Below are 18,694 nucleotides of genomic sequence, written 5' to 3'. Positions count from 1 at the left end.
GAAATATGTCAGAAGAAAAGTCAAAAATGAACAAGGGGTTAATTTGTGCTGGAATTTTACACTCCCTCCTCCCTGCCTTTGCACTCCCTCCTTCTCCCCCAAAGTAATAACCTGGCATGGGCCTGTGATCCAATCAAAAAAAAGAAACAGTCCTTGGTCGGAGGTCAACTTCAAAAAACACACAACCTCGATGAGCTCTAAACCTGAGCCTGTGATATGGTCACGTGATACTAGTCAGTGCATAGCTTGTTTTGACAGCTGTCAATTAACCATAACACGGATACCCAAAATCAAAGATGTAGCCATGGTAATGGTGCTACTCTTATTTGTCAAGATATTGGTGTATGGTCGTACGGACAGTCACATGACAACCACATTTTTTTAGATTGATGGGTTACCAAATTTTTTTTAGATTGATGGGTCACAAATTTTCTAAGGTATGGGGCTCCGCTTGCTCACCTTCGGCACGCAAGAGCTCCGCTATCACAGAAATAGTATAAAATGTTAATTACTACACCTGTCCTCCAATAGACCACAAGTAAGAAACAATCAAAATGTGGGAATAACTTGATCACGCATGCACTGCTCTTAAACTGAAAGTTAGGTTTAAAAACACACAAAATAGTAAGTTTTGTGCTGTAATCCTTTAGGGTGTTTTTTAATGTCTTGTTGATTTATTACAGGGGTTTTCTTCAAGGGCTGGGAACCAGGAAAATTGATCAGCCATGAGGATGGGCTTGGCCTGCTTGGTTTGACCATCTAGAGAAAAATTTTTCTTATGCATAAGTCCAGCTCAAAAAGATTTGCCTGGTTGTGAAAACCAGTTACCTTTCTGCTGAAAATGTTGAATTTTTTTAAAACTTTATTTATCACAGAATTCAAACAGTTACGCACTGATTTACATTCAAGCTTTGTACATGTATTACAATTAAATTAAAAAACTGAAAAGTTAAGTTAAGTTAACAATAAAATAACTATATAATCTACAGCTAATCAAAAAGTTCTAATGTATATTATATACAAGAAATCTATAACACACTCCAGTAATTCTTGATGAGTTCTTTTATAGAGGGAGATATTTTGATTGAAATGGCCAGATTAACCACTTATCAACCCAGAGAGAGGACTTGACCTCAGCCTTGCCATATTGACCGAGGGATAGCAAGGTTAATACAGCAAAGTCTCATTCTGAGATCTTCCTGTAAAGACCAAATGTTCTAGGTTAATAAGTTGCTTATTATGTGGCCCGTGGGAGAATGTAACATTATATGGTTTCTGTTTGTAGCCGATGTAACTCATGCTCCAGTTGGCTAATTCTAGGGCACTCTGATGTAGCGGCTGAGTGAGAAAATGATCCTAAACGAGATTGAGATAAAATCCTATCCTTATGAATGTGATTGCTCCCTCAAGTGTAATGGCTATGAATTTGAGAGTCAATAGAAAAAACTTCTGAAGATAACAAGGGCAGTAACCATTTTTTGGCATTTAAAAACAGTTGAGTATCTATGAAAATGCCAACAGAGAGTTGAAGAATGCCATCCAAGATCCTGGAATACACTTGCAGTGCATTGCTTTCTGATCTTAAACAGAATAAGGCAAACACCTTGACTTTTTCCATTAACACAAAAATAAATTTTACACATACAAGTTAATGAAACCCCTAGGTTTGTCCATTACAATCAGGCATTCAGAGTTCGTTATCCTGCTGGTAAAGTAACGGCTGGGCCCCGCAGAAGTGTGAAGACACGACCTTGAAACATAAGTGGTCATCTTAAGACAAGCCTTTTCCTTTGATGTCCTCCATTATGGCTAACACATCAGCGTCTGCAAATATAAACACTCCAACAACGACATACCAGAGACCAAGAACAATCAACAACTTTCTTGTGGTTGTGAGAAATGAATACTGAAGCATTTCTTGAACAAGACATATGCCTGAAAAACATAAACATAGAACAAAAAGAATCAAAAAACTGATTCGGTGAATGATCAATATAACATGCACTACCAGTAATTAAGAGTTCTTTTAATAACAGATTGGCTAGAAATACGGAAAGACCATGAAATAGGGTGACTGTCGAGCCTAAATATCCCCATTAGCAACTGAGGCTACTTTTTGGGCTGTAATTTGTAATTTAAGGTTATTGCTTTAAACCTCTGGTAAGTGGCCACTTGTCAAATGATTCCATCTCACCAAACATAAATTGTCTAGTGTAATGTCATACACGTATAACCCTGATGTGACTCATTTATGAATGTAATGCAAGTTTGTTGAACTGTAGTTTTGTGACTGCAAAAAGATAAAAACAAGGCAGCTAAATCACGAAATCAAGATGTTCACCCCCTGCTATTTGATCTCTTAAGCGACCACCTCCCATAAGCGGCCATTTAGGCTTGACATTTTGGGTGGTCGCTTAGAGGAGTTTCAACTGCATTTAATTCCACTAGGGTAAAATAACAGGCAATCAATGGTCATTGCTTAATTATTTTGCGAGTGTGGAGAAGTTTGATGTCCTTAAGGGAAAGTACATGAAGCAACTTGTTCCATAAAAAGAATGAAAAGGTGGGAATATAAGGTTACAATAAAGCTGTATAAGAAAGTCCTAATTTTATTCTGGGTGGCATGTGGTACTGAATTGTACAATAAATTACTATTGGTTAAAACTTAAACTTTCCAGTAAATGTCAATTAAAGTCATTAAGTCAATCAATGCTGTGGTAGTTTCATCTAAATAATACTTTTGGACCGTGATGTTCGAAAGCTGGTTAACGCTAACTCTGGGGATTAAAGTACTTCACTACCTATGTTTTGTGTAGTTTGAGATTGTTCAAACTCAAAACTGAAGGATAAACAATGTAGACACAAAACCTCATCTAAAAGTTACAAAAAGTAAAATAAAAAATTCTCGCTAATCCTGGGTTAGCTTAATCCAGCTTTGAACAACCCAGCTCTGTATCATAACTGATTTGCTTACCTGGAAAGAAAAAAATATATAATGCTGCCAGACCACCAATTAGAGCTATTGCATATTGTATGTCTGTTACATACATAGAAATAATTAGGGCCAATGTAAACCACACCAGTGTTTGTACAATCCGTCGTGTTGATTCATTTTTTTCAGCCAGTGACGGAGGCATTTTGAAGGCTGCCAGATACAATCCCTCCAGACCAGTCCTGTAAGGCACAGACATGCAGCGAATTTGCATGAAAACTTTTCAATTTGAAACGTTGGCAGAAGAAACTCAACATCATGAAAGGGTCTCCACAGTTTTTAACCACAAATATTTGATTGATGATTTAACAGAGGCAACCTATCTCAAATGTCATTACTGTTGTACAACTGGGCCTGTTGCATAAACAATTCCAAACATTGTCATCTTTATCGTAAAAACTTGACTTTTGAGAAGGAATTTGAGGCTATTGTACAGCTAAATGAGAAGCTCAAAAGAGCAGAGCAAGATGATGGTGTAGGACAAAAAAAATTCAAACTACTGTTCATATACAACAATAATTCTAATATACAAAAATTGGTTTTCTTTTCATTTCATTTTGTTTTGTTTTTTTTTTGCAAAACAAAGGAAATGGTACAGAAAGTGATCTATCAAAAGAAAAATAGGGGTCACAGAACATCCAAGGTCGCTAACTTGATGCACAGTTGTGGCAGTGGCAACTAGCACGTTTTCATCACTTACTGTAGCACAACATTCAAGGCATGGTTAAGCAAGTGAATTAAGACCATAGCGAGGGTAAGAACAAAGAATTAGCATACAAGTTATTAAAATTAAGTCTTTCAACTCATTCATAATGGAACTATTTCGCTAATAATTTTCAGAAATTTTACGGATGGGATCCAAGAAGCTGCAAAAAGAACAGCAAGCTGTGGATATCCTATAATATTCCCCAATTTTCACATCTGTGCGCATTGCGAGAAAGATTTTAACAATAATAAATACAATAGCTCGGAAAACTGTTCGTTTCTCGAAACAGATAATGCCCGTGGACAAATATCCTAGCATATTTTTGTGTCAAATGGAGGATATTGTTTATATACAGTAAACTTTCTAAGCCAGACACCCTCAAGATTAGCTCTGGCTATCCACCATTAATAGTGGAATCCTTGTTTACAATTGCCTCATTTGCATAAGCAATTCAGTTTCTGATGGAGCTACAAATAAATCAGTTCTGAGTATTGAAAGGTCATAGTGCGATTAACTTTGCCAATGAATATGAACCTGATGTATTGAATACTTTTTGCGCAACACGGGTTTAAAAACTAAAAAATTTACAAAGAATTATGAGCTCATTAGCGCTTTTACCACCCAGAAATTTGCAGTTTTTGAAAGACAATTTCTCCTTGAATATACACCTTATTCTAAAATGGCAGCCAGTTTATTGTTCTTTTGTTTACATGGTAATTAGCCCTCTTTTGCCTCGTCAACATGTACAAAATACAAAAGAATTTTGATGTGGAAATGAGGCAAAGAGGGTTAATAGGCATGCAAACAAAAGAATAATAAATTGGCTGCCATTTTGGAATAAGGTGTATTACACCCAAAGAGCTAACCATTTCACCAAGTATGAAGTTTCACTAGCTCTTTAGCTGCTGGAGTCAATTCATATCTAACATGTTTCCTTCTGTATGCAAGGCTGTATGCAAATGAGTAAAAACGTAAACAATGACATCACCTATAGTGACACTACCAGTTGAGAACAAATTGAGGTTTCCACTGGATAGTAATTTGTCCAGTTGAACAACTGGAGCCTGGCTTAGAGTGAGGTGCACATTTAATAGCAATGTCTGATTTAGAAGTCGATTTCTTTCACTTGGAAAAGGAGCATTGTGTTAGACATTACAAAATTGTGAAATTCAACAGCTCTACAATGATTACCTTCCACAAAAAGTAACTGTTGCTCCTGTTGACAAGACAATTACAGATATCATGACTCTAGCAATGGTCACCAAAACATCATGAGAGTCATAACTCAAAAGCACGTCACTCTTAACAGTTGTGCCAAATGTTAAGAAGCCAAATGAACCAGCCAAGGTATAAACTGTATTGCAAATTGTCATTGCGATGACAGTAACAATTCCAAATCTAGGTACACTTGGTCTCTTGAGTTCTGCATACACAGCTACTGAAGGTACATGGCACTGGAAATATTCACAAATTGGACTGAATTAGCAATTAAGCAGTACTTAGAGCACTCAATGAAACCCATAATATTAAAAAAATAATAATATCTGAAGTTTATAACACAATACGGTGTACAGAAGAGCCCCATCAATAACTTTTACATGACTACCTTGCTATTGTCACCACTTCCTTCTGAAGAAAAATCAGCCATTTTACCATAAACTTCCGAATGTAACGATCCTCATTACTTTCGGATTTAGCAGCTTTTGAAGCTCATTACTTTTGAGGGGTCATTACTTTCCAGGAGTAAATATAAAGTTGGTACAACTTGGCTCTTCTTCAAGTTTAAATCTATATTGCTTGAGCCCTTCACGTCTACAGAGTGGTCAGCAGGAAAGCTAGTTAGTTACCATAAACTGTTTGTACTTCATGACGCACTGCTACGTTAGTCTGCTGACACAATATCTAAGTGCCCTGGTCAAGTTTTCAATTTAAAGCTGAAGAAATGTTTCTTTTAATACGCTCCTCCTGAAAATGATACTAATTTGAATCAAAGTTTCCTACATGAATATTAGACCCATATTATGTTCCTGCTACTTGATGAAAATTCCACAGGTTTTGTGTTAACAAGGCACTTGTAACATTAACTGATGACGCACGAATCGACATTTCCCAATGCTTTGTGCCATAAGTGATACTTTCCCTTGTTGTGGACTGCCTTAAAGGAGAAGGTCACTCTAAAAAAACGTATATTTTTTGTCAAGGCTAATAAAAACCTTGCTCTAGGTTTAACCTCTCACCAAAGTTTCAGCCCCTAAAGTGCAGGTTTTCCTTATGAAATTCGTTTCCAAAGAAGCCCAAAATTCGAACGTTGCCGCCATTTTGAACAGTACTCAGCAGCCAGGCTGCGTTTTTGTGATGTCATTCCGTCTGAGAGATTTTGTCCAAATAGCTTCCGACAAGCCTTTTCACTACCACTCTGGGTTATGGCTGCTTTTGAGCCATATCATTTTGAGCCAAACATGCTCCAAACTCCGAAATGATAGCATTGAAGACAGCGAAGTGGATAATCGTTTGGAAAAAATAGATTTTGCTGACCTTGTGAAGGATGCCAAGTCAGTTGCAGGTTTTTCTCCTTCCCTTCAATTTTGAATCAGGCAGAATGACATCACTTACATGTAAACACGGCTTAGCTGCCAAGACAGTTTCAAAATGGCCGCCTCTGAAGTTGCTTCTTTCGAGACAAATTTCTTCAGGACAGAGGGCACTTCAGAGGCTGAAACTTCCATGAGTGGAAAAGCTGAATGTTTACTTGCCATAGGCAAAAACAAAAAAGTAATCTCTCTGGAGTGACTTTCTCCTTTAAATCAAGTTACAATCGATTGGAAAAATAAATATAAGTTATTGAATCAGGGTCTCACTATTTTCAGGGAGGTGGGGTGGTTGGGGGTGGGGTGGGCTCGCTACTTTCAGAGGGCTCTCTACTTTCGGGGTGTCACAACTTTCAAGATTTGTTAGCAGCCACATTTTTTGGGTGTTACTTTCAGGGGGTCGCTACTTTCGGAAATTGCTAGCTGCCACCATCTTTTGACGTTACTTTCGGGGTCGCTACTTTCAGGGGGTCGTTACTTTCAGAAGTTTAGGGTAATTGACTTCCTTACTTTGAAACTATTGTTTAATACACAGGGGACCCGAACACTACATCAGAAGTAAATATAAATGTACTGTTATTTAGCTGTATTCCTGTGTTCTTTTAGTCGTTTAGAAGGGATTTGAATGAAGCAAACATGGTTTACATTTTGAATATTATCTTGCCTGCTGCTTTGTAAATGTGATGCTCCAATTACGTCTCAAGTTTTTCTTATCATCGTTAACTCTCACCAGGGGAAAGATTCTCAGGTTTCATAACGGGTACATTCGAAGAGAAAAGAGATAAGGGGTGAAACTTACAAAAAAGCTTTCGTCTAGTCTGTGACTACCATTGAGGTGACCAGCCTGCGTGGGTCCTCGTGTGGATATGTGCGAGTGAACACAAGACAATGGACGGCAGCCCAGCTTTGACTGCAATTTCTGCACTGAATTTCTGCAAATCTTTCAGCAACAGAACCGAGGAATTTCAACATTGTTCACCAGTGAGCCAACTTATATTTTTAATTTTTCTATTTCGTTTTTTGCTCAGTTGTTTTCCAACTTTTCCAGTTAAAAAAAATGAATTTTTTACACTCAACATAAACATATTTTAGCCAGGGAATCCCTATGTTTTCACAGCTCCTGGCTGGGGTTATCGAAAAGTAAGTCAGTGAACCAAATAGTGAAAATCTTTCCATTTCACTATTAAAACTTTTTGTTCAAAGATTTTTACCTGGCTGGAGATTTATCTCACTCACATGAAGACCAGGAAGTCCGCAAGGTGTGTTCTGTTTTATATGTCTGACACACACGGCTGTCACAGGTAAACAAAAGAGTCTCTCAAGTGAAGAATTGGACCACTTTGACGAAGCACATGCTCAAAAATGTAAAAGCACTTCTGGTCAAGTCAAGTGTAGTCACAGATCAGACGAAAAGCTGCACCTAAAAACAACTCAAAACTGCACTGTCTGAAAAAAAATGTGCCCAAACAAACAAATCCAAAGTTCTTCACCTAAATACTAATTGTTTAATCAGTGGAGATGTGAAATTCTAACCAATTATGTTCAGCAACAAGACAATAAGGCACCAAAATAAAACTGGCCTCATTTTAGTTTCATCCCTTGTCTCTTTTCTCCTTTCTCTCCCACGATAAGAGTTAATAGTTGATGACAATAATGGAAACTTGAGACATAATCGCTCATTCAAAGAGTCATAAATTACAAAGCGGCAGACAAGATAATAATTATTTGAAGTGTAAACCACCTATGCTTTATTCAAATCCCTGCTAAATGGCTGAAAAAGACAAAGGAACACAGGTTAATAACAGCTGTAAATTTATTTTTACTGCTGATGTAGTGTTCAGGTCACACATGGCTCCAAGGCATAGGCACTTGAACAAAAGAAGTCACACTGGAATAAATATGTATTTTCTTTTATTCCCAGAGCAGGATGAGACTTTCACTTATTGTAAGTGAACTCACAGGAGTGGTGGCTAACATTAATACAATCACTTATTCTAATGGCAAAAAGTTGTACTAACTGATAGTTTCAAAGAGAGGCAGTATTATCAGCATGCAATGGAACTAAGTGGTCTCTGGATTCTGATACTTGGAGACACAAGAGACAAAAGTCATGACTTAACAAAACATTGAAGACCCAATGAGCCTTACACAGCACAAGAAGAACTCCTTGATAGCCATAAAAAATACAAACCATGAAACCAAAGCAAATTGTTGGAAGTGCGGTAAATACTGTTGTCCATGGCAACTTTACTCTAGAATACAAAAACAACAAACGAAATAAGGTTGATTCAATTCAAATATGATGCATGAAGGAAAAGCTATGTCTTATTGTTGTCAAAGTGATTCATCTCAAGTATTTTTTTTTGACACTTGCAGGGATTTCATTAACATTTTCAGCAGGAAGACAAGTGGTTTTCACAGACAGGCAAAACCTTCTGAACTGTACTTTGTTATGAGAAAAACTTTCCTGCAGATCGATTTTCAAACCAGGCAGTTTAAGTTGGTCTTACCGCCGGTCAATTTGCATAATACATTTACCTCACCATTAACAAAACCGCTGCACTTGTTAACTTCTTTAAGAGGTGATTTGAGCGCAGGGTTCAGTAGTTCTATGTCTAGTGTGATCAGCCAAAGCTAGTCCTGAAACAACCACTTGAGCAGAATTATCATCAGTCTACCCCAACTTGGAAGATCACACTAGATGTGAAACAATTGTTAACTTCCTGTTTTGAGTGCAATCCAAATAGTGCCCTAACTGAACATGAGAGAATATGCAGTCACTTAGTGAATCTTCAAGCCTTAATGCAGTATACATGTGGAGCCAAGATCTCTACACGAACCCTTCACAACTGTGCAGGTTACTTACTCAATAAATTCTTTACTAACTGTATGAGAGCCTTCAGCATATTTGACAGTAACTACTGCACAAACAAAAAATGCTCCAACTGTTCCAAATACACTGAAAATAAAAATAATTTTTTTATGAAGTGCAACAAACAAGAAAGCTATTTTAAACGACAAAATTATTGAAATTTCAGTGAGGTTACATAATTATTCTTACATTTTTGTAAAAAAGAAAAAGATCACATAGAAGACACAAATTTTACGGAAAGGAAAATAAATGATTAAGTAATTGACTGATTGAACTCAATCCATCATGTTAAAAATTAAAAGCAGGGTTTATCTGTGCCGCTTAACGCACAAAAGAAGGAAAAAATGAGAACACAACTCAAGCTCAGGTGATCACTAGTTTACATGTCGGACAAAAAAAGCTTACGTTTTAAATAAATAATTATGTCGGCAACTTGGCAGTGATCTAATTAAAAATCACTTAAGATATAGGTGTTCCCTTGTCGGGGGGGGGGGGGGGGGTTATCTTGCGCTTTGCTGAGTTGAATTCCTTGTTGAAAGAAATAAGTAAACATATTACTGGTGTCTTAACAAAGGTTTTTTGATTTTGTTTCCAGTTCATTAAACAATACCTTTCCATGGCTTTCAAAAGACCCTGCCACCTGAATCAGTGTTTTCATGCACATGTTACATGTATTCAAATGGCCACCCTCGGGGAAATGGATAGTGGCGGCTTAAAAGGGGCTGGCCACCTAATAGAGGTAAAAACAGTTATAGAAAAGCCATCATTGGGACTTTGATTACTGGCCGCCTACTAGGGGTGGCCGTTTAATAAGTGGCTGCTTAATAGGGGTTCAACTGTAGTTCTCAAAAATTGAAGTGCAAATTAACAACAAAACATATTTGGGAATACATGTATCTAAAATATTTTCATGTTGAAACAAGTCCAGGACAGGAAAAAACCCAGGTCTGATTGTTCGGGGCAAGTAAATTTTGCTCTTAGGCAAGCGAAAATGGAAGTTCAGTGGAACAAAATTCCTCCAAAAAATAAAAATTGACCCAAAAAGTGTTATACACCCTTTTCTGCATGAAATCCTTCAATTATCATTAGGGATATCATTCAGACATCAACTGACCTTGAATAGCTAAGAACTTTTAAGGTCTTTGGTAGACACAGTGGTAAGAGAAGCAGGATACACACAGCACCCATTAGAAATTCCCGGCTTAAATACCAGGGAGGATGAGAGTTGATAGCTTCTCCAACTGGAAATAAAAATTATTCGAAAAGAATTATTTGAAAAGAATTATTTGAAGAGGCAACAAATGGCATATATGTGAGACTCACTGAGATACCATTAGACTCTTGTTCAAAACATATGAGACTGAGACTTACACGATTATAAACTCGTAGACAAGATTTTACATTTAAGATCAGATTACAGCTGTCAAACTAAGAACACACCTGAAATGTGTCTGGAATGTTTATTGTGTCATTTGACCACCCTTGCAATATGTATTTGTAAGAAACATGTCTGTTTCAAATATCATGAGTTGGCTTAAAGACCCATCCTAGAGACTGTCTTAGCATTTTAGAAGAATGGACTCCCATGGGCTCCTTTAACAACCTTGAAACAATTATTAGGCTGGACAATATAAAGATGTAGGACCGAATCAATGGCTACCATCCTAATGAGAAGGCACAGGAGATGAATCGGCTATGCCACCTGCCAAGAAGCCTTCATCATCAAGACCACCCCACATTGGAAGCTACAGGGACAGCAAAGAAGGAGCCTCCCAAAGATCACATGGTGGCAGACAGTGGAGAAGGAAAAAAGCAGACCTGGAGCAGCATTCAAGTCATGGCAAAGGACCGGCAGATGTGGAAGGATAACATTGCTGTGCTACATGGCTCCCAGCATAATGGGCATTAGTGAGTGAGTGACTACAGATGTAGATGGACAACATAAAAAGAAAAAGTTTACGTACCTTTTTCCAGCTGATCACCAATCACAATCATGTATGCAACAGTACAACCAAACATATATAGCACAACTAGAATCTGTGTTACAATGTACGCTCCTGGTCCTAACAACTCTTGGATGATATCTTGATAATATTGTGATTTATGTTTATTGGCACAGTATGCCAGGATTGGGAATGCCCCAGTTATGAACACTAATAAACACTGCAAAAGATGAAGAAGAAAACATCCTATTACATCATTTACAAGACGGGGGGGGGGGGGGGGGGTGGTAAATAGTATTTTTTTGTGAGTCGTGAATGAACTTATTTTGTATATGAAATGTACAATATCTATGACTATTTCTTTCTCCTGAATCATGATTTTGTTGGCAGTCTTGAAACATGACTTTTCCACAATAATTTTCTGTTAAAGTGCTACTACAACTAATCTCTCTGGATATCAAAACTACATCACCCAATAGTAATTGTGCCAAATCTCACATCAGAATTCCAAAGAGAAGTCCAATAGATATGACTACATAACTTTGTGCTCAATAGACAAACCATCTGCCATTAATCAAATTAGAAAACTGCGAGTTTGAAAGGAGGATTGAGTTGAGAACAGAACTGACATCATAGTCTCAACCAAAACTCCAAAAACGTGGCTAGTTTAGCGTGCACAGAGTGAAGTGCGAGCACTTTTCACTGGGAAAGATATTTTAATTTGCAAAACTATTGTTATCGGCATTCTTGTACCATGTGTTGTGACCATGATGCTGCAGAGAAACCCACTACAGTGATTTCGCAGGCTCTTCAGGTTTGTTGTTTGAGCAATGGTGGAAGTGATTTTACAGTTTTATGATGCTTGTTTTAGGGAATTGCATTGACAGGTTGTAAAATATTGCACTTAATCCTGAATTAGAAATTAACGTAGGAAAAACTGGAAAAAAAACCCAAAATTTTTGTCAAAGTAGCACTTTAAATGAGAAATGTTAAATTCATTGTGAACCAATATTTTGAGGATCTCTTCTACTATTGCTGACTCAGTCCCATTATTGAGTGACTGTGACAACCAAATCTTTGATCCATCTGGATTACTCTTAAGTGGAATGTGATTTGGTTTTTGCTGCATGTAAAACACGACATTGAGGGATAATGAAGATCTCACCAAAGTTGTGCTATATTTCAACGTAATGTTTCAAATTGTGAAAAAACGTCTCTCTTTTTTCTTGAATGATAAATGCTTATTTCATGGGTAGGGGTGAATTGTGAGGGTGACCTGACAAAATGTTGGGGAGTATACTGTACCTATAATACAATAGAAAACTGTTGGTCACATCTAAACATGAGGATATCCCAAAAAATAGGACAGGTGTCACTGTGCAATGCGTACATGTATGGGCTTATTTTCTTCCATTTATACTGTTGAACCCCTATTAGGCAGCCAACTCTGGGAAAATAGGAGGGGTGCCACTTAGTAGGGGTTAGCTGCTTAATAGAGGTTCGTTCGTTTCTCTTTTAGCCAGTGCCAGTGTGCAGACAGCAGACTGCACATTGCAGACTGGGGGTAAAATGCAGACTGAGGGTAAAATCCAGACTGCAGACTACAGACTTTTTAAGCAAATATCCTGTTATTTCCATTATCGAGTGCTAATCATAAACAAAGTTATTCAGGCTAATCGCAATAAAAGTCTACACTCAGTCTGCATTTTACCCCTGGTTTGCTGTCTGCAGTCTGCAGTTTGTAGTACCTCTGCGTTTTACACTGACGCTTGGCTTACTTGGTGGGGTCTGGATTTTCCTCCACATCATTCGGTTTGGCCTACAAGCGATGGTATGTAGACATTCTAACACATCATGCTTCACTTTGCGACAGTCGATCCTTGACCGTTGTTGCCCAACTGATGTCCCCATACTCGTAGATTGGTCTTTACATGCAGCTAACAAACAGCTGTTGAACGCAAATCACTGACTCTCGTTTGATAACACGACAGAGCGATTTTGAAACAGAACTTAACTTAGGTTGAAAACTGCAGCCAACTTCCGAAGGAACGTTCTTTCGAAATTACGCAAAAAAGGGGAAAAAATGGCTACGAGGAAAACGCGTGAAAATGGCCACTTAAAATGGCCGCCGCAACTCGAAATTACTAGTACCCAGTCTATCCGACGGACTAAAAAATGCTCTCAGGGGTGGACAGGGGAGAGGTGGAGGTACCGTGACTTGATGCTGACATCGTAGTAAAGCCTCGTGATCCGTCATCAATCATTTGAAGTTACGCAGACTATAAGAACCTAACTTTTCGCACCAAAAGAACAACACAATTGATGTAATTTATCATAGTCTAAAGATTTGATAGAACTTCAAATTAGGAGTTCCCTAGACAAAGGAAAACCTGGTTTCAGTGAATTTTGGTTCACGTTTGTTTATTAAAACCACATTGACAACTCAGAAAAACACCTACCATTTGGATGGTAAATGCTGTAGCGATACCACCACACTCTGCATATGCCTGGGGAAAGTTCAAAATTCCAGCACCAAGGGCTGAATTAACAACCAGCAAAGCTGCTCGCCAAATGGGCAGTCCCTCTACGAACTCTATATGTACATGTGGTTTATCGTCTGGTTGTTGTACACTCAAAGTATAGTCTAGCTCTCTTGCTCTTGAGGAGACCGGTACGCTGAGCATTCCTGCACTACCGTCAGAAAGGCTCTCGTAATGACTGCCCCGGACGTCCTTGGCTTCAAGAAGAGCTTGCTGTTCTAAGGTCATGATATGTGTTGCTAGAATTCCTCGTGATTTTGGAAGAAGTTTACCTCTCAGACAGTCGTATCGTTCTGATTCAAAACGAATGTAACCATCTAATTTATACACACTGTACTGACTTGCACAATCTTGTAATAAGCAAGCTTCCGCCGCTAAAACAGTGTGAGCCGGTTTCCCGTGGTTCGATCAGATCACATTCACCCAACGAAAATGATTTTCTTCTACCTTAGCAGCCGTCACCACATTAATATAATGGACCTTGCACAAAACCACGATGTCAATGGCACCGAGAACGTGAATTGCCCCAAAAAAGGAAAAAAAAAAAAGCTTGATGAACAAAACCAGGAGCACATGGCTCCAATCCTGATCCGCACGTGCCTTATGCACCTTTGCACATTTCGCAGCCGTCCTTTGCCAATAAATAACGTGAAATGACCAATTTCCAAGATTTTTGGTCAACGTTAGCCACTACGGATAATTTTTCGTATTTCTGTTTGGAACCGAACTCATTCAAAGCATATTCAACAATAAGCCCTTATCTTTGGATAATTTCAATTCTACCGGCAACAACACCGAAAAGCCGGTCAAGATATCGCCGGATCAACTGAAGGATGGATAGTGTGACGTTATGTCCATACTGCTAGAGGATATAACATCACCGTGCTGGCATACGAATTTCATCTCCTTGTCCAAGCGGTCATGCCAATCTTCTGTCAGGAGGCCATGGACTTCTGGTTCTGTTTATCATATAGATATTGATGAAACATCCAAATATAAGGCATCTCAGTTTGTCGGGACTGTACAAAAACTTTATATTAATATGACAACCATTTTAATGTAAGGCACAGGTGATGCACGTTTGCCAATCGAGAAAATGTTATTTTCTGAGTTAAAAAAGTCAAAGTTAACCTCAATTTTCTTTTCTTTTTGTATCAGTGCTATCACTTTTTTTCTTATTTACTATTATAATGCTTACTATTAAATTACTTACTTACTTACTTACTTACTTACTTACTTAACTGACTTACACACTCACTCACTCACTCACTTTACTTACTTACTTACCAAATTGATTAATTACCTACAATAATGTTGAAAGAAAACTCATGCATGCCCGTAACCATGACGAAATTGATATCCTCATCTCTGTGCGCGACAAAGATGTCTTATTTTAGGAACACGAAAAATCCTGGTATTTTATCAATATTCGTACTTAATAAAATGATGTTCTTATGCCATTTTACATCCGTTTGCTTACATCTGCAGTTATATATAGTTACAGTCCAACTAACTTTCTCCGGTCAGCTGATGGCCCTTTTACGATCTTTCACCGCGCGAACTCATTTCCTGTGATATCTCCGATCTCCCGGTGACTTCTAATTGGTCAAGATCAAATCCTGTCCCAAGCTCGCGAATTTGCCGCGACTGATCCAAGATGGTGGATGAAACGGCTGGATAGCGGTTCAACCCGAGCTGTGATCCTATCCAAGAATTAGGAGATTAGATTTCAAAATCTGCGTAAAACATCGCTCAGTTATTGCTTTTCTACATCTACTGTACTAACTGATACAGCTGCCGAATGACCTGCATCACACCAGTTTACAAAATCAATAAACAAACAAATGAAATTCCGCTCCCATGAACCAGGATACAAAGTTAAAACAAAGGCCTTTAATCTAACGGCTCACGAGATATCAGGTGAATCACGGTCACTGGTCACAAGGTATCAACAAAATATCACAAGACTCGCTTAACATACTTGTTATAGCGGCGGCGAGAGTTTCAAGAGCTGTCACTGCCGGTTTCTTGAATCTAGAACTACTTCTCGGGCTAGTGATTAAAACAGACAGATGTGGAATATAGACTTCTTTATTCCCTTGACATCAATCGTTGAATAAATCCTTGAAAGCCGTAAACTGAAATTCGATTAAGATAAAGTATAAACTAAGAGTAACTAAAGACTAGTAGGTCACTATAGGGGCGGTGCAAGGTAATTTAACAAGTGGTCATTGCCCTTCAAAATCAAGCAATTCTTTAAAGCTCAATGAAAGGCGATAGCCTAGAGAAGAGGCCCTTGGGATAAAAACTAAACTAAGCAATCTCTAACAAGGCAAAATGATGCCAACACGAAAGGTAAAAATGACAACTTGTTTCCTAAAGATCACGATGACTAAGGCATGCAATCATTTACAATGGAAAATAAAACGGCAAACCAAAACACTAAGTTAATTAACACAGAGTGGCCCGGGCTCGATTTCGGCCCGGTGCCATAAGTGTGTTGAGCTCGTTGTTGGTTCTCGCCTTGCTCCGAGGGTTTTTCTCCGGGTTCTCCAGTTTTCCTCCCTCCACAAAAACCAGCATCCCCAAATTCCAATTGCTGGTTTTCAGTGTCACGCCATTCAAAATAGATCAAAATAAAAATCAGAACGGTTCAATAGATAAAGTCCAGAATATGGGAAATGAAAGAAGGTAAATATGCAAAGACTCTCGCCAAGAGTCTGGTCACAGAAATTATTCTTATGCAAGATATGCGGAGAAATGTTTTACCCAAATTTATAGAGATTTGTATGGAGACGCCATGCTGGTGCCCATCCGTATGGGCACCAACATGGCGGCCGGAAACCAACAGAAACATCTGTTACTGAGTTTTGCTACAAAAGCGTGAATTTATCCCTCGAGGAACTCTAAAACATTAAAATAATACTTTTTCTAAGACATGAACTGTTCAGATAGCCAAATTCCCCGAAATAAGTCGCTATTTCAACCATCATGACGCCGTCATGTAAATGCCGCGTCACGCAAAAGGTTCGAAATTCAAGCGTAGTGTATCACAAAACCAAGAACCCATTCGGAGCGAAAATGTGTATGAAAATTAGTTTTCAGCTGCTCTTATACATCATTAAAGTAAAATCTCAGGAAGATCAATAGTTTTATAATTTGAATTTTAGTGAAGTCATGTGAAAACCAACTATTCGACTAGGATAGAGGACCCGCACGGCTAAGGCTGATGTCGCTTCCTCTCAGCAAAATATTGTAATTTATCAGGGCAGGCTAGCAAAGTAACTGCTGGGCGCCACAGAAGCACGAAAATGCTACCTTGAAGCATGGTGGTCAGCTTTAGTACAAGCCTTTTCCTTTGATGTCCTCCATTATGGCTAACACCTCAGAGTCTGCAAATATAAACACTCCAACAGACATACCAGAGACCAAGGACAATTGGCGACTTTCTTGTGGTCGTGAGAAATAAGTCCTGAAGCATTTCTTGAACAAGACATATGCCTGAAAAACAAAGAAAATGGAACAAAAAGAATCAAACGGACGATTTGGTGAATGATCAATATAACATGTATCAAAAATAACAAAAAATGGAACGATCATGAAATACAGTCAAATCTCCCTGTGCGTTTAACTCTCAACACCACTCTCGTTACTGCATGACTACTGGCTCCCGTAAGCTAACACTATCCCAAAATATCAAAAGCCACTTTTTGGACTGACAGTTTGCAATATAGTTATTACTTTACACCTCTGGCAAGTGACCACTTGACACATGACTGTAGTAACATGAATTCCGCTGACTAGCGGTAGTGGGGCTGGCTGTATGAAGCGGTCGCATCTAAAAAGACCACTAAAACATGTTGTGTTAACGCCTGTTGCCTCGGTGCCTTTCCGGACCCAGCATGGTTTCAGAAAAAGGATCTTCTTACCACAGTGAAACCTGTATTAAGCGGACACCCTCTATTAAGCGGACACCAGCTTGAGTCCCTAAATTTTCTTCCCACATTTTCTGTAAAATAAACTTGCATTCAGCGGACACCTCTGTTAAGCGGACGCGGACACCAATATTAAGCCATTTTGTTGCACAAAACCTGCAATAAGCGGACACCTCAAGCCGACGCGAGCCGACACAGACCCTCGATTTATGGGTCGTGACGGTGAAAGAAAGAGCCGCCGAGTACAAGTACTACGAGCAATCCGTTAGACTAAGAGACAAACTTACCTTTTCCTGTATGGAAGACAATTACAAGCTGAAACTCTATAACGAGGGAGCACCCCATTCACCCCATTCAAAGTTTAAGAGATGCCCCACAAACTGTGTAAAGGACATGTTAAGAAAACGTTTGGTACGTCCATACGAGTATGTTAAACATGTGCCAAATTTCAAGTCTCATGGCCGCCGCTGAAGGCCCTGTGGCCGAATTTTCAAGTTTTGCAAATTTTGAAGAAAAGAAAAGGAAATCGAACCTTTTGATGTCAATTCCGAAAACAGTTAAGCAAATGGGTTCTTTTAGTCAAATCAGGAGCCATAATTGGGGAAGAAAAAATTCGTTATTTCGCTTCTGTCGACCGATTCTTGATATTGTCGGATTTACGCTCTTAATAAGTTACTCAATATTAGCCAATAGGAATTTCGTGTTCGCCAGCGAACACAGAAATGCACAAAAGGGGGTTCTTATAGCAGTCGTTCTTCCTTTCTACCAGTCCCCCTCCGTCCATCGGTGCTTCGCCTCCCCTTTAACGCCTTCCACGAAGGTGGTATTGATGTGCATATTTTCCATAAGTACGGTTACGGTTATGGTTATGGTTACGCCGCAGTATGTAATTCATGACATGGTACAGTCTCCAGTTTAATGTGATAGAAAGTTGCATGTATGTGAAAAAGTGTAACGTCCGTTTTGTGGTCAAATGGCTTGTTTGACAAGGTTTGCTGGGGTTTTCCCTAAGTGCTGGGCAAATTGATCAGCTGCGAGGTTGATTTTGCCTGGCTGGTTTGATCATCTAAAGGAATGTTTTTCTTACGAAGAGGTCCAGCTCACCAAGTTTTGCCTGG

General features: G+C 38.7%; 1 protein-coding gene across 1 annotated transcript; it reads right to left on the bottom strand.

Annotated features, from left to right (window-relative positions):
- Nucleotides 1–844: 844 nt before the first annotated feature.
- On the bottom strand, nucleotides 845–15,470 carry LOC110049686 (sodium-coupled neutral amino acid transporter 7-like). The gene is made up of 9 exons (XM_089297930.1): nucleotides 14,929–15,470; nucleotides 13,561–14,600; nucleotides 11,123–11,321; nucleotides 10,273–10,399; nucleotides 9,153–9,245; nucleotides 8,478–8,538; nucleotides 4,890–5,152; nucleotides 2,975–3,174; nucleotides 845–1,935 (listed from the first exon to the last, which is right to left on the bottom strand). The coding sequence occupies exons 2-9, from the start codon at nucleotides 13,867–13,869 to the stop codon at nucleotides 1,772–1,774; spliced, it is 1,416 nt and encodes a 471-aa protein (XP_089154056.1). The 5' UTR covers nucleotides 13,870–14,600; nucleotides 14,929–15,470; the 3' UTR covers nucleotides 845–1,771.
- Between the last annotated feature and the right edge of the window lie 3,224 nt (nucleotides 15,471–18,694).

The sequence above is a fragment of the Orbicella faveolata genome, unplaced genomic scaffold, assembly GCF_042242905.1.
Source record: "Orbicella faveolata isolate gen_17 unplaced genomic scaffold, um_ofav_v1 contig_3, whole genome shotgun sequence".
NCBI lineage: Eukaryota > Metazoa > Cnidaria > Anthozoa > Scleractinia > Merulinidae > Orbicella > Orbicella faveolata.
Note: the sequence above shows the minus strand (reverse complement) of the source record. Positions and strands in the feature narration are given on the sequence as shown.